The sequence below is a fragment of the Vigna radiata genome, chromosome 5, assembly GCF_000741045.1.
Source record: "Vigna radiata var. radiata cultivar VC1973A chromosome 5, Vradiata_ver6, whole genome shotgun sequence".
In the NCBI taxonomy this organism is placed as follows: Eukaryota; Viridiplantae; Streptophyta; class Magnoliopsida; order Fabales; family Fabaceae; genus Vigna; species Vigna radiata.
The window spans coordinates 1,111,862-1,127,298 of NC_028355.1; the positions used below are offsets into that span (position 1 = coordinate 1,111,862).

The window sequence follows — 15,437 nt, forward strand, 5'->3', positions numbered from 1 at the left end:
ATATTTATTCAATATCTTTAATAACTAGTAGGATGAAAAATAGGAAATCAGAATGAAAAAAAAAAGTGAAAATAACTATAATGTAAGATAAATTTATTATTATTATTATTTTACTTGCTACATTAATCATTTTATATAATTACTATTTGTTATAAATAAAACATTAATATTAGTAACTATCACATCATAAATATATAAAATAGAAAAGATGAATATATATAGTGATATCCAACAAACAGAAAAGGAAAAACTTTTTTTAACAACACTTTTTTAATAATTTTTTGACAATGCATCGTTTTAAATATCTTTTAAACATAAATTCAAATAGACCAATAAAATAATGACACGTGTTTCGTTATCAAAAAATTATAAAAAAATATTGTCAAAATATCATTGTCCAAAGAAAATAAGTGGTGTTACGAGTTTATCATGAAAGAAGAAACAGAGTATGAACATATACATGTGTCTGTCTTGTTTCCTTATTTATATTGAAGATGTTGCGTACACTCAAAATCATTCACACCACTTCCTTTATTCAACCCAATCGCAAAATAATAATAAATAACGATTATATATATTAAAATTAATTTATTTTTCTTAAATTTTAATATATTTTAGTTTTTAAACTTTAAAAATTAATTAATACAATTTTTTTTATCCAATTATTTAAACACGTGTTAAACACTATTCTAAACTATATTCAAGTTATAATGTGTTAATAAACAGTTTAAATATCAATCTAAAATGCACTTTAATACGATAATAAAATTTAATGCAATTGATTTAAAATTTGTTTATAAAGTTTACAAACAAATTATATCATAGATGGATTTTAATTTTATATTAAAATTTAAAAACTAACAAATATTTTACCATAATAATATTTTTATTATTATAATTATTTTTATAAATTTATAGACTAGAATTATATTCATTCCTATTATTATTATTATTATTTTATTATCATTATTTTTATAATTTTATTAATAACAAGATTGGTTGATGTTCAATTTTCTTGTCTTTTTAACAAGCCTATATGTTTATAACAAGGCAGCTTCACCCTGCACTTCTAAACCTTTATTCCTGCACATTCAAGTCTAAAAAATGTTCTTGGTAAATGAGGTTAGAACTCAGTAAATAGGGTTGGTCAATGCATCGAACTACCAATCATCATATCTCCTTTTTATATTCATCCTCTACACTCCCAAATTTGTTGCAATATTTTTGTTTTCTGGTGTGTCTTTGTCTAGTTTCCTTCTTTGTTTTGTGTCTTTGTCTAGTTTCCTTCTTTGTTTTCTTCTTGGTAGACCATTTGTGTTCATCGGTTGATCATGTTGGAGGTCATTTTGTTTTGAGAGGTGATTGGTGGTGTCTTCATTCAACAAAATCAAGTGCACGAAACTTAATTTCAAATTCGCATGGTTTAATGGATTTCGAAATCCATTGAAGACTAGGATGAATTTTGAAATTTGTTGAAGAATTCAATAGATTTTGAAATTTGTTGAAGAATTTAATTGATTTCAAAATCTATTAATTCTTTCAATAGATTTCGAAATTTATATATGCTTTTAACGTATTTCCAAATCCATTCTACACTTCAACACATCGTGAAATCTTACATACATCAAAACCAATCAAAATCCAATCCATAAATGTATGTACAATTTCTTAATAACAAAATGAATCAATCTCAAAACAAACGAAATTATGATAGAGATGAAAAAAAAAATTACACAAACAGAGAAAAAACAAGCCACAAACAAAAACCACTAACCAATGTACGAGTAAGGATTTGAGACGAAGAAATAAGAAAAAAAGAAGACAAAAAAAGAATAAGAAAAAAATGCAAGGAGAAGAAGGGAACAAGAAGAAAAAAAGAACAAAGATAAAATGAAAGAGGGTGCTATTTGGAGAGGCTAGAGTTGCTTTCACCATTTTGTTCCTCAATTATGATCAAATGGTCAAACCATTTACCTTAATAAAAAAAACATTCACCATAAATCAATATTTACATTTATGAAAAACTTGGAGAAACTCACTTATAACAACAACACTACAATAAAAGTTTTCATAATAATCAAACTCGTATATTAATAATAAATTTAATATATAGAAATAGAACATAATTCCAAACTTTCTTACCAAAAAAATTATTTTTATTAACTTTAAATAAAACAAATTCATTGATTCGGCATCCTGTCCTATATTTATGAATTTGAAGATTATCAATGTCTTGTTATAATTAAGAGTAGTTTGAGAATTGTAATTTTTTATTGTATGGAATTAAGAGCATTAAATGAATTTAACCAATACTAACATTCTTAATCACAATAAGGTATAAATTAAGAAAGTTATAAGTTATTAACTTTCAAAAAATAGTTTTTATATAAATGATATAGTATTTAAAAGCAACATAAAATAATAAATATTAAAATTGTATCAAACATATAAATTATTTCTCTAACATATATCTGTTATCATCTTAGTCTATAATAAGAAAATTTTCTGTTTTTATTCATATAGTTAGAGTATTTTTTTCAGTAATGTCACATGATTGACATATCAAAGTTAATAAAATAATATTTAAACGGATCTTGTTAAATGATAAGCATGGCAAAGTTAATATCCTATAAGCATAACTCCTCTAATACTAATAGAATAATATAATATTTAAATAAAATTTCAGACTAAATTATTACTTTAGTTTGTTCAACAAAATCATTTATTTATTTTAAGTTTTTAAAATAAAAAAATTTAAACTTGGTTTTAATTATTGAATTAGTTTCTTTTTCTCCTTTTCACTCATCAATTTAAGCAAAAACATATTTTTTAATTTCTTTTCTACTTATTTTGGTTATCGAAACAATACATATATTACTCTCAAACAATCTCAAACTCTAATAATATCAGACACCGTTTCATTTTCAAACAAGCCTTTCCACTTCAAAATGTTACCGTTACGAACCAAACACCCCAACGTCTCTTTCCATTTTTAAACCTAAGCCCCAAAAAGTTGCGATTTTTATACAAGGAATTAAATTTTCTTGGAATCCATCAAATCTTTCACTCACTCATTCACTCTAATTTCTCGATCATCTCTTTGCTCTGCAACGCTGACAATGGCTCTCAGACCCATCGACAACGCTCTCCCAACAACAACACCAGAGAGACCCAAAAAGCAACCCAAGATCGCTGTTGCAACCCAAAAGCAGCAAGATCGTGCTGCTGCCGACAATGGCGAAAACCAAGTTCCCTTGCCCTCATCAGGGGATGCCACTGTTGACTATGTCTCCTCCGTCAACCTTAAACCCTTGTCAGATCCCGAAGTTCAGATTCAGGTCTGCGTGTGTTCTTCTTTCTCTCGCTGTGCGATTAAAGATTTGTAATTCAATCTCTTTGGATAATTTTATCTGGAATATAAAAATGATTGGAAATGCAGAGTTTGATTGAAGATTTGAATTCGAAAAATTGGATCAAAGTTTGTGAGTCTCTGAACAATGCTAGGCGATTTGCGGTGTTCCACTCACCCCTTCTATTCCCTATTTTGTAAGTGATATTTTATGCTCTTTTCTTTGTTTAAATTTATATGTTTTTTTTTTTAAGTTTTGAGCTTTGACTGTTGGGGCAATTGAGTTTCGAGGAATTAATGAGATGATGTCGTGGGCAGGGGAAATATTGTGTTGGTGGTGGCGAAGACAATGAAGAACCCTCGTAGTGCCCTTTGCAAAACCGCAATTATGGCTGCTGCTGATATTTTCAACGCCTTTGGTGACAAGTTGCTTGACCCCGAGACCTCTGATGCAGTTGATGGCTTGGTACTTTGACTTAGATTTTTCTTATATGATCTCTTTTCTAGGATAAATTTTGTAGGGTTCATTGAAAATGTACATTTTTTTGTTAAAATTGGTTTTACTCAATACATTTTCAAAGGTGGTTTTAATTCTTAAATTTGTAAAAATGTTGTGGTTTCTTGTTCTTAAATCTCTCATACAATGATTAAGATAAATTTTGACCAGAAATTGAGGTTGAGGGACATGAAACATGTTGTAAACATCCTTTTTGTTGTTGTTAACTAATGGGTTGGAATGTGCTGTTTTGGTTCAACATCAACAGCTGCTGCAGCTGCTGCTAAAAGCTTCTCAAGATAAAAGGTTTGTGTGTGAAGAAGCTGATAGGGCACTTGGCTCAATGGTTAGTTCCATGACCCCTCTTCCTCTGCTTCAGAAACTAAGGGTATATGTGAGTCACAAAAACCTTAGGGTCAGGGCCAAGGCTGCTGCTTCTCTCTCCACGTGTGTCTCAAAGATGGTGAGTAGACATTACAATCATATGGTAGACATTAACTCTTTCTTTTACGTTGTTGTTTTTGTGCCTATGCACTGTTCTAAGGTTAGTATGTGAATGTGAGCAGCAGGGTCTTGAAGAAATGGAGCAGTTTGGGTTGGCTGAACTGATTGAAGTGGCAGCTGATTTACTGAATGATAGACTTCCAGAGGCAAGAGATGCAGCCCGAAGTATTGCAACTGACGTGTACGAGGCACTGACTAAGGACGCAGAACAGAAGATGGAATTGTGGCAGAGCTTCTGCCAATCCAAATTGCCACCAATTCATGCACTTTCAATGTTGAAAATAGTTAAGCCCTGAAAAGGAAATATTTTCTCTCTTAGTTTAGCTGTGTTTCAGCTCATGTTTCTTCATGAGTGTCATTTTTTTTTATATTCTGTGATTCAGTAGCAATATTGAAATAACATTTCATTTATTCAGTTTGCTCCATCTACAATACTGTGTAATCTCTCTATACATAGTTGTTTGCTGCCAAATTATCGATTTGCTCTCCCTATATTCAGTTTATAAAACCAGATAAATATTTGAAAGAATTTCTGTCTCGTAAAAAAGCATAATATAAAGAAGAATACTTTTATTACTTTAATTTCCATAATACTTTGTTGAACCATGTTACTTGTACCTTCTGGATTTATAAGCAATGATATACATATTTTTTTAAGATAATAAAATTTATAAAAGCTAAAAATGGTACAAAAACGACAATTTTAAGATTTAAAAAATTGTTGAGTCTTCTAGCCACCATTTTATTACTATTGCATCTTGTATTTTACCGATTTGTTTAATAATTTTGCCTTTCGTTTATTGATATGATTTACTTTGTCCCAGTTCACTACTAATCTGGTTCCTATTTCTGTGTTTTGGAAGCTCTGATTATGATGAAAGCTCTGAATTATTTGGCAAGGGTGTGGACCTTCTTTTATTAGTGTGATTTCAGGATATTGATAACTCTCAATTTTAGAAAGAATAATATATTTTCTTCTCCATTTTACTAAGAATAATGGACGAATATAAACACACGAATCTCTTTATTACTTTAAGAAATATAGAAAATAACTCAAAGAAAGCAAATATTAAGTAGAAGAATTACTATACAAGCAACATTACATAAAAGATGTTGAGTTTTTGCACAGAAATTAAATTAGTAGACAATTTAGGGATATGAAGGCTATGATACAGGTGGATTCTGCAGCAATAAAAACTGCAATAGTGATCAAAGTGGCATAGCAATGAAGACTATGATACGATGTTCAAGGAAGCGCAACAAGGAAAACTGCGTTCTAAAGTTAATAGACACACTCGGACTGCAAAAGATCAAAAGCTCTAATACCATCGTGAATCTAGAAACAACAATATATTTCTTCTACATTTTAATAATGGAATCATTAGTCCAATTACTTAAATCTGTTACTTATTTTAGGAAAAATAAAAAACTAAATCTAAAGAAACAAATTCCTGCAATTATAGGATTAATAAGAAGAAATTTGTAATAAAGAATAAAATTATAGTAAGAATAAAATTAAAAAACTTCTTAAAAAGATATAATTGACAGTACAATTTTGAGAATAACAAAGAATTATTAGAAACTAAATTGATATTTTATATGAAGATGTTAGAAATACATTAAAATGGAATTGGTGTCAATTCGGCTAATTCAAGTGCCGATCTAATCCTCAAATGTAAAGTTACATTGATGCTTCCAGATACCAAGGATCATTTAATGTTTATAGTTAGCATTGTCCATGACGAGAAGTAAAAAAAAGTATCAAACTAACAAATGTTTTGCACTTCGAAGAATTATTTAGATCAATACACTACTACCCTACCACCATGTTTCCAAACTGCGACCAACAAAATAACCATGTCATGCAGCCTGTCAGTGTAGATACTTACATAAAAACGGTATATAATTTAGAATAAAAACTTCACTTCCAATTAGCAATCAAGAGCAACAAGTCTTTCAAGTTAAGAAAAAATAACGCTTTTCCCCCTATGAACCTGACATGTCCTTTCAAAGGCAGATGCAATACCTCAAAAAATGAGGCTCACAATTTTACCAGGCTTGAGAGTGCAATGTGTTGCTGGATAAATTACGATGCAATTGAATACAGGATTTTGCAGCACAATCACTCACAATAGATAGAACAAACATGGATGTACAAGGAAGGGGTATATCCAAATAAAGACGGACGTATTCCCCTAACAAGTTGATTCATGTTACAAAACATAAAGTATTCATTAACTTATGCATTCTGCATGAGGGAGTCAATTTGAGCACATGACTTGGGCGAAGGCTGCTGCATCATCTCCAACTCATCCAAATCTTGAGATTGGATGTTTATATCCTGACAAACAAACTGACTGTTACAGAAAACACTAGTGCAGTAAACAGGAAGATATTGCATTGCATTATTACTCTTTTAAACAAAATTGCATTTCTTCCATAGATTCATACTCAGTAAGCTTGCAGAAAGAAGTTAAAAAATAGATATTGGGTTATAAATTCAATACCTGTGTCGGTAGAAGTACTTGAGGTTGTTGATCTTGGTTTAATGGATAAGCTTGCGGTTGAGACATTCTATAGTAAGGTTCTTTCAGATCAAGTTTACAGGACGATGTTTGAAGAATCCCTCCTTGTTCAGCACCAGGGCCCCATGTTTTAGCTAAATGAAAATTGAAATTTGTTCATCCACGACATGGTGCAAGATATAATATAGTAATAAATCAGAAAAAAGAAAACACACAATTACCAACCTGACAATGTTAAATAGATTGTATAACTCTGAGCAGTGTGGGCAATCAAGTGCATCCTGCCAGTGATTTCTTGCCCTGCCACAACATATATTGGCTGTGAGAGAACACAGCGTAACTGATACCAGTGGGTCGTAGGTGAACCAGGGGCAGTGGTAAGCCACCTTCGAGCAGTACTGCGGATTTGGGATAATTGAGTGACAAATTGTCTTATGCAAACAATCACAAAGAAGTGATGAATGAAAAAACAGACAATATTGATCCGTAGAAGAGAACAATTACCTTCCATTGAACAGTACATCAAACCAACATGCCAACCCATGTAGCCTGGCACCCACAGTGGCTATGAATCTAAGAGGAATGTCAATTTCATATAGCTCCTCTTCCTACAGAATGAAACATGATTTGAGAACACGTGGAAGTTTCTTTCTAAACATTGATACAATATAATTCAAGAAGGAATACAACCGCGATCAGACCAAAAGGATTAATTGATGGATACAAACTACCAGGTCACATATTTCTATTAACAAGTTTCCTGTCAGAAATATGCTGGTATATATGTATTAGGTTGAGTACTTCGGTGGAAATGATATCAGTTTGTTTCACGGAAAGTGGAATTTATCAGCCAGTGGGATCTCTGGAAAGTAACCATCTAACCAAATAAAACTGAGAAGATTCTCACCTTTATTTTGGTAAAGTCTATCACATGGAACATAGGAGCAGCTATTAACAACCTTGGATCAAAAGCATCGACCACAGGCTGCATGGAGAAGAGAAAAAAGTGAAGTGGGAGAATATATAATAAATTTATTCACCACAACGTAAATTTTAAAAACCATAGCAGTCCAATTTTAATCCTTTGACAACCCAATGTTTGGATCATCTTTACTGAGATCAACAAAGTACTCCCAATAAACAGTGATAGACAAGAACCCCATATTAGAAAGGCGTATGTTAGAAGGAATTCGCGAGAAAAAGAGGATTAGACCTGAGATAGTAGAGGCAGAATCGATTTTAACTAGTATTATCAATTCAGAATCGATAGGAAATATTGGCAACTCCAAAAATCATTCATGAAAACATATCAAAAGTCATAACGACTTATTGTTGGAGCACTACAGACAAAAAAAATACAACATATACATGAAGATAATTAAAAATGCAAACTAATGAAAGACAACCATATAATTAATAATAATAATAATAATAATAATGATAATAGCAAGTCTAGAAATTCAAACAAAGTATAGTCCTCAGCTTGCTACGTGAATTACAAATATTATTCTAACTCAACTTATTTGCCAGGCACTCCAACTATGTTACAACAGAAGGAGATCCTGATTTGACCCTTAGATTTAAACCATTGTCACTTCATACAAACTCTCAATAAGCATGCAAATATTTTACAAGATAATAGAAATAGGTGCCAATTTATTAAGAGACAATGAGTTTGACAGAATGGAATGCTTGCATTAGGAATGCAACAGGCAGAAAGGGAAGAAACCAAGAGAGGATTATGTCAAAACTAGAGGTAACAAGGGAAAATATAAACAAAAAAGCCAGAACTAAATATAAAGCTGCATATGGACCAATTGAAATGCATTTTCAGCTTGCTATGAAAATGCCAAATACTATGAGTCATAGAATCATGAATTTGACACAGAATAGTATGAAAAACAGGTGATGTTGCAACTCAAACACGAAAAATGCATTCATATGTCTAAGTGAACAAAACAATAACTAATGTCGTCTCTAAGTGAAATGTGAGCCTTATGATCTCTAGAAACAGATATCACATATAATGTGCAAGGGGATCACCAACAAACATTTTAGACATGTTCCAAATACACCCCCTATTCTTATCGGAATGGACCAATTGGAAATCTTCATTTCAATTTTTGAAACCAAGCTAGATGGATGATACCTGAGAAAAGTATCCTTGAAAGGCAGTACCATGTAAGGGCGTCAAATCAACACCATAATAGTTTTGTTGCTGCCAAAACAGTGCCTGAACGGTAAAATAGAACAACATTGATCAATGAAATCAGAAAAGAAGAATATTATATCTTAAAAATGATTAACAAGGATAATTTCTCTTATCAACTATCACTAAAAGAATGTTATATAATGGTACAAGTCTGAAAGCAAATTTAAAAACCAACATCCAACAAATAGGGTTCTACAAAGCCAAAATAATTGTTCTTCTAGAAAGCAGGATCTTTCGAGCACTGTAATCCAGTTACATCATTGAACTAAAAGAAGTGCAAGGTGTAAGAAATTAATGTGTCTGTAAAACAACAAATAATTCCACACCTTATTAGCAATTTCAACGAACAAATATTCATCACTAAAAGGAGCCATGTGAATCCTGCAGCAGTAATAAAGGTTAGGAGCAGAAAAATAAATCACAAAAGGGGAAAAAGAAGAGAAAGTTTGCTTCAAATCACCTTCCTACACTAGGAAACATTTTCCCATTAGGGGTGAGAAACCTATCCCTTGCAATGACATAAGACTCGAGCATTCTTTCATTGACTAACAAGGTGCCTGCACAACAATGGAGAAACCTCCCTGACTAATAAATTCTGAACAAAATTATTAAGAAACCGCTGATCCCCATACAACACTCAGCCTTTCCAAATTCCTATGACAACTTATCTCAACTCAACACCACAAGGCAGCAGCAGAAAAATCTATTGACAAAAATTTAACTTATGCATGGACTACACAGTAGTCAATTGCAAATAGCAGAAAAGAGTAGCCACCTCCAAAATAACTACAGTTGCAATGACAAACTGAGTATGGTTACAGACCATGTGGGTCATAGAGCCTTGTCTACTGAGGGTACAAATGTAGGAGCATTTGCAACCTGTGGTCTGACAAATGCCTTAGGAGCAGCAGGGGGGCACTCTATTGCAGCACCCTGCCTGCACTATGGACAACTTTAATGGATTATCAAGATCATTCTCTAATTGACAAAAGTAAAACAGAAGCTCACCCATGGGCTCAGAGATCAGAATATCAGCTCTCTCAGGCAGTTCAACATCCTCAACTTTGCCTTTAATAACCTATATGTAAACATATCACTTGACATAGCCCTGAACAATCAGATAACTAATGAACAATGACTACTAAAGGAAGCTATGGAAAAATCTTACTGTAATTCGTTGGCCAAGTATTGGGTTCCCAGCTATAAGTTTCCGTGCATATTCTGCCATTTCAGATGCTTCCACAGCATAAACATGTTTTGCACCTGCCTGGAAACAAGACAGACCAATAATGAAACACACCATTTCTTACAAAAGAAAATAAGAGTAGTTCCAGTCTTTCTATTGTCTAGAGTTACAAATTGTTCCTTATGAAACAAGAGAAATTACCCACTTCTTGAAAAAGTATTATGTGGGCTCAGGAAGCAAACTCCAAACCTTAAAACCTAACAAAGTTAGTTATTGACACGATTTCACTGTCAGGGAAATGTGATTCTTTTTTAGCTTTGAGCAGAAATATAGGAATTTCAATTTTAAAAAGAAGTTTCTAAAGTCATGGTGAATATCTATTGACACTCAGATTGTTAAACTCATTTGCAATTCCAGAGTACTTCAGGGAGCAATTGATTGATTTTTCATTGCTGCAGAGAGTAGAGATTATTATAATGACATATTTAATATTTATGATTATTATTTAATTACTTTGCTATAATCTCTAATATTAATTGCTCGAGGAAGCAAGCCTTTGTAATTCATATTACTTACAAACTAAGGTGGAACAAATTTTTGCCAAAGAATTATACCTATTAGGATTCAAATGATATACATTAAAACTAATTGTTATATTTTATTTTTTTTATTGTGATGCAATTTTTTGTACTTACATGCATATTACATATAAGATAGAGTGTCACATGACAAGTAAAAGGAATCAAAAGCATGAGAATTGCTGCTGTAGAACAGAGTGCCACATCAAAGTGATGGAGTTACTGTGAAATAGGAAGTCTGACATCAATAGTAAATTTTGAAGATTAATTGAGATAAAATTGAAATTAAATAATTTACATACCAAAAAAGACTAAAGTCCAAGTATCATTAAGGACAAAATTTAGAGAGTCTGTTTGCAAAAGATGTCAAGTTTAGTGGAGTTCAAGTGTTTCCTCCCTTGAAGTATAAAATTTCTGACAAATTTTATTTCTTTTGTGAATGTTTCTTTGTTGGTTCAGCTAGCCAGGCCATGTGATATTTTTTAATTTTAGTCCTCTGCACCAGTCATGGTCCAATGTTTAGTAGTGATAAAACTAAATGTTAGAAGAAAGATTGGACAGGAAAGTCACAGAATTTTTAAGCAATCTCATTTGCCATATAAACTTTGCAGATTAGAGAGTTAAACTACCTGGGCTGCAAATAATGACAAAATTCCACTACCAGCACCAACATCAACTACTACACGGCCCATGAAATCTGAACGATTCTCAATAACTGCAGCATAATAGGTTCCTAAAGAAAAACAAGAACAATACAGTAAATAAACAGAAAGAAGTCAAAAAAATAAAATAAGTAAATATAAAACCATAGAATATAATTATGTTTAACCTGTCCTCACATAGTCCTGCAACATATTTTGTTGATGCAGAAGTTGTCCATAATAATGAAAATACATTTTTGCAGAAGATGACTCTATCTTTTCATCAAACTTGCTTTTAGAAGTTATTTCATTAGTTCCATTTGGTAAATTTCCTCCTGCATTAAAAAAATCAAATATATAATTGAACAAATATATTATATTACCAATAAATATCCAATGTAAGCATGAATCCAGTGAACAATAATGAACAGTTTTGAAGATGAAAAATATTTTAACCAACAGAAGTTAATTAATATTGCAAAATACAAACAAGATGCTAACTGTAATGAAAAAACATAAAGGTTATATACAACACAAACAATGCTTCTCAGTTATAGATCCACATTAACTTCATGTACCATTACAAACTACCACATTAACTTCAACACTGCAAACTACCATTACAAGTTCTTTAAACATCCATTAACCATCTAACGATCCAGAAAATCTAAAAACACATTGAATGATGAAATTCTTTCATCTAAATTAACACAGTTGTCAACAGCAGCAACAATGCAGATGATTTATAAATATTATTTTGCAAACCAAAAATGACCGAGGTAATCAAAATCAAAAACAGTGTTTGTCAAATGCCATTCTACAAGAAGGTTTACACAAATTTCCAAAACAGCACCTTGAACATTGAATTCCTTCTTCCATTGTTGGAATACACAATGGAAGGCCTCACTATCTTCCTCATTTCTAAACTGTATAGCGACTCCACTGGAATACGATGTCTGGTTCAAAAATAGCACAGTTAAAAGGTATACATAACTATATGGCATGGTAGTACATCAACGAATTAAGTAATGGTGTCAACCTCACCCAACACAAACATAAACATCACTATTGAAGGCAGACTAACAAAAAATACAGAAAACAGGGCAATACAATTACCATAATACCAATATTTGAAGCTCAAATCTTCTAAACACCAAAAAAATAGTAACAAAATTTATAATGTGCGAGCCAAATGAAACAACACCAGGTGAGATAGCAAAAGGTGTTTACACATGTGTACCTGTTTGTCCGCATCAGACCCTTCCACCATGCAAACGGATTCAGTAGGACCTAATCTGAATGGCTGTATACCACGAGAACATACAACAACATTTCAATTCACCTCAACCAAAACAGAGACATCACTATCACAACACCATTTGCCGCACACTCCATTATGAAGTGAACCCACAAAAAATCAAAGAATCTAAAGAGATTAAAAAAAAAACAAAAACAAACCTGAACATCTGTGAGATGAGCACTGAGAATAATACGGTTAGATTGATTCCGAATTTGAAGACGGTCACCAGCGAACACAGCAACACCCGGCGAAGCAGATGAAGAAGAAGAAGAAACCTCAGACACCGACACTAATGCAAATTCTCGCTGCTTCCTCTTCTCCTCCACCAAATTCATTTTCGTTTCTTCTCCAACCTCAACCTTTCTCTATGATTTTATTAGTGTGACAATATAATTGTCGTGTTGTAATTAAATAAATATCGTGTAGGAAAATGGAATGAAACTAAGTATACATGATTTTGATTTAAGAAATGGAACTAAGCTAGGGTTTGGGAGTCCCCAAACTGAGAGCCGCCACCAAGAGAGAGAGAAGTTGGTTAAAGGACGAAAGAGTTTCAGCTTTCGGGTTTGGGATTTTATAGTGTGCTTTTGTGAGTGTCAGTGTGTGGTGGTGTGATTGTGTTGTGTTGGAGAGGGTGAGGGACGAGTTCTTGTGTAGTGATCTACTTTACTTTAATGGTATCTATGTATTATGTATTTGTGTCGTGATCTACTTTACTTTAATGGTATCTATGTATTATGTATAATGTACGTATCATGTGATGTATGTAGGCAATAGTTTTGTGGAGATTATTATGTTAAAAGTTAATAATAAGTAATAGAAAATCTTAATTAATTATAATAATCATTATTAAAACTATACATGCCATTTTTATATTTAAATATACATAAATTTATGTCATTTATTAAAAAAATAATTTAATAAAAATTCATAATTTGAAAGATTTGACCAAAATAATTTTTTATATTTAAATATACATATATTATATTAGATTGTGCAGTATGTTTTTTATTTTGTATTTTGAATCAGTAGTTCGTGATGTTTTTTTAGGAAGAAAAATATAAAGAATGAGACGGAGGTAAGTGGTAGGAAGAAGGAGAGGGGTAGGTTGGTGAAAGAGGAATAAAATGGAAGAAGATAAAGGCAGAAATGTCTTTTTGTATAGTAAGTGGAGGTGTTGAGAGAAATATGTAGAGGTGCAAGAAGAAGTTTTGTTGAATGAGAAAGATCTTTCTTATAATGGAGTTTGAAGTTACTAAAATAAATAATATATTATTATTATTAGGGTTAAATATGTTTTTAGTCCCTATACTTTTGGGTGATTTTGGTTTTAGTCCCTCTTTCAAATTATAGTACAATTTAGTCCTTCAACTTTAGAAAACTCTGGTTTTAGTCCTTTTTACCAAATTTTTTTAACTTTATTTACTGTTTCAAACGCGTTTCTCAGTTAACGTTGGAGCAAAAATGTGTCAAACAGTGTAAACAATCCAAATGCTATAATGTAACGTGCTTGAAACAACAAATAAAGTTTAAAAAATTTGGTAAAAATGACTAAAACCAGAGTTTTCTAAAGTTGAAGGACTAAATTGTACTATAGTTTGAAAGAGGGACTAAAACCAAAATCGCCCCAAAGTACAGGGACTAAAAACATATTTAACCCTTATTATTATTATTTATTATTATTATTTTTATTATTATTATTGACTAAAATTTATTATCATGGTTGTTGAGTAAGCTATGACTAATTTTCAAACGAATATTCGATTGTTAATGCACATGACTTAGTTTATTATTTGCAAATGTAAAGTTTTTATCGTCAAACACAATACGTTATCGCATAAATCAATCAACAATTATGTGAGAAAATGTATGAAACCATTTTTTTAAAAATATATATTAAAATTCATTCAATTTGAAATATGTTTTCCAAACTAAAAAGTGTAAAAAATTTTATCCAAACATTAACAAATTCAGGAAGATAATCGAAATTGTAATATTAAAAAATATAAGCTTGAATTATTTCTTATAAAAATAATACCAAAACAAATATAAAATGTAAAACCCTTTAAAATGCAAAACAATTTATGGAAAAAAAAATCCAACGGCTTTATAAAAATAAGATGGTGTATTTTTTTTTACTAACTTTTTTTCTCTACTGTTTTTTTAGTTTCTTCATTCAAAATTTTAACATTTTTATTATTAGAGATTGGGGTTGCATTCACTACAAATGATTATTTAAGTCTAATCGAATAAAATCTTTATTTAGGTAAATCAAAAATTTTATTCTCTTTCAATGTCTAATTTGTTTTTGACTTTATAAACGATCTTCATTGGATTATATATGATCTTATAACATTTCATTTCACTGTTTACAAGTGATATGTTAGTTTTTGTGTTGTCTTTAGGTTGAGTTTGAACTTTTGTGAATCGAAAGACATATGAGTGTTGTTGATCTATTTTTAGGTTGTTTTTGAGATGAGAGAAGCCAACTTAACTAATGTGGTGTGAATTTTCATTTTGACGCATTAAAATGTGTTATGAATTGTATTTTGAATAGCAAAATTGTGTATTTAATTTTCTTAAAAGATTCATTTTCACTTAAATTATGTTGAATGCAAAAATATGTTTAATTAGGTTAAATTAATA

At 31.1% G+C, this 15,437-nt stretch overlaps 2 protein-coding genes across 4 annotated transcripts; one reads left to right on the top strand and one right to left on the bottom strand.

Annotated features, from left to right (window-relative positions):
* Positions 1-2,922: 2,922 nt before the first annotated feature.
* On the top strand, positions 2,923-4,821 carry LOC106761305 (TOG array regulator of axonemal microtubules protein 1). 2 transcript variants are annotated; one of them, XM_014644845.2, is made up of 5 exons: positions 2,923-3,338; positions 3,440-3,546; positions 3,668-3,815; positions 4,114-4,308; positions 4,415-4,821. In XM_014644845.2, exons 1-5 carry the CDS (start codon positions 3,120-3,122, stop codon positions 4,643-4,645), a joined length of 900 nt encoding a protein of 299 aa, XP_014500331.1. In that variant the 5' UTR covers positions 2,923-3,119; the 3' UTR covers positions 4,646-4,821. The 2 variants fall into 2 exon arrangements, with proteins under 2 accessions (XP_014500331.1, XP_014500330.1); XM_014644844.2 differs by having other exon boundaries at positions 2,924-3,338; positions 4,412-4,821.
* A 1,431-nt stretch (positions 4,822-6,252) lies between these two features.
* Positions 6,253-13,450, bottom strand: LOC106762521 (probable histone-arginine methyltransferase 1.3). Of its 2 annotated transcripts, none has more exons than XM_022780392.1 (15): positions 12,950-13,450; positions 12,732-12,794; positions 12,345-12,447; positions 11,680-11,826; positions 11,480-11,583; positions 10,255-10,353; positions 10,095-10,164; positions 9,547-9,643; positions 9,413-9,467; positions 9,024-9,107; positions 7,782-7,859; positions 7,379-7,482; positions 7,100-7,272; positions 6,857-7,008; positions 6,253-6,706 (listed from the first exon to the last, which is right to left on the bottom strand). In XM_022780392.1, exons 1-15 carry the CDS (start codon positions 13,124-13,126, stop codon positions 6,659-6,661), a joined length of 1,554 nt encoding a protein of 517 aa, XP_022636113.1. In that variant the 5' UTR covers positions 13,127-13,450; the 3' UTR covers positions 6,253-6,658. The 2 variants fall into 2 exon arrangements, with proteins under 2 accessions (XP_022636113.1, XP_014501971.1); XM_014646485.2 differs by having other exon boundaries at positions 6,253-6,690; positions 12,950-13,449.
* Between the last annotated feature and the right edge of the window lie 1,987 nt (positions 13,451-15,437).

Excerpts from the sequence above, each read along its gene's own strand:
- LOC106761305 (XM_014644844.2), top strand. The coding sequence starts at position 3,120 with ATGGCTCTCAGACCCATCGACAACGCTCTCCCAACAACAACACCAGAG. Across the intron at positions 3,339-3,439 it reads ATCCCGAAGTTCAGATTCAG|AGTTTGATTGAAGATTTGAA; the intron begins GTCTGCGTGTGT and ends TTGGAAATGCAG. Across the intron at positions 3,547-3,667 it reads CCCCTTCTATTCCCTATTTT|GGGAAATATTGTGTTGGTGG; the intron begins GTAAGTGATATT and ends TGTCGTGGGCAG.
- LOC106762521 (XM_014646485.2), bottom strand. The coding sequence starts at position 13,126 with ATGAATTTGGTGGAGGAGAAGAGGAAGCAGCGAGAATTTGCATTAGTG. Across the intron at positions 9,644-10,094 it reads TCTGATCTCTGAGCCCATGG|GCACCTTGTTAGTCAATGAA; the intron begins GTGAGCTTCTGT and ends ATTGTTGTGCAG. Across the intron at positions 9,108-9,412 it reads TCGTTGAAATTGCTAATAAG|GCACTGTTTTGGCAGCAACA; the intron begins GTGTGGAATTAT and ends TTTACCGTTCAG.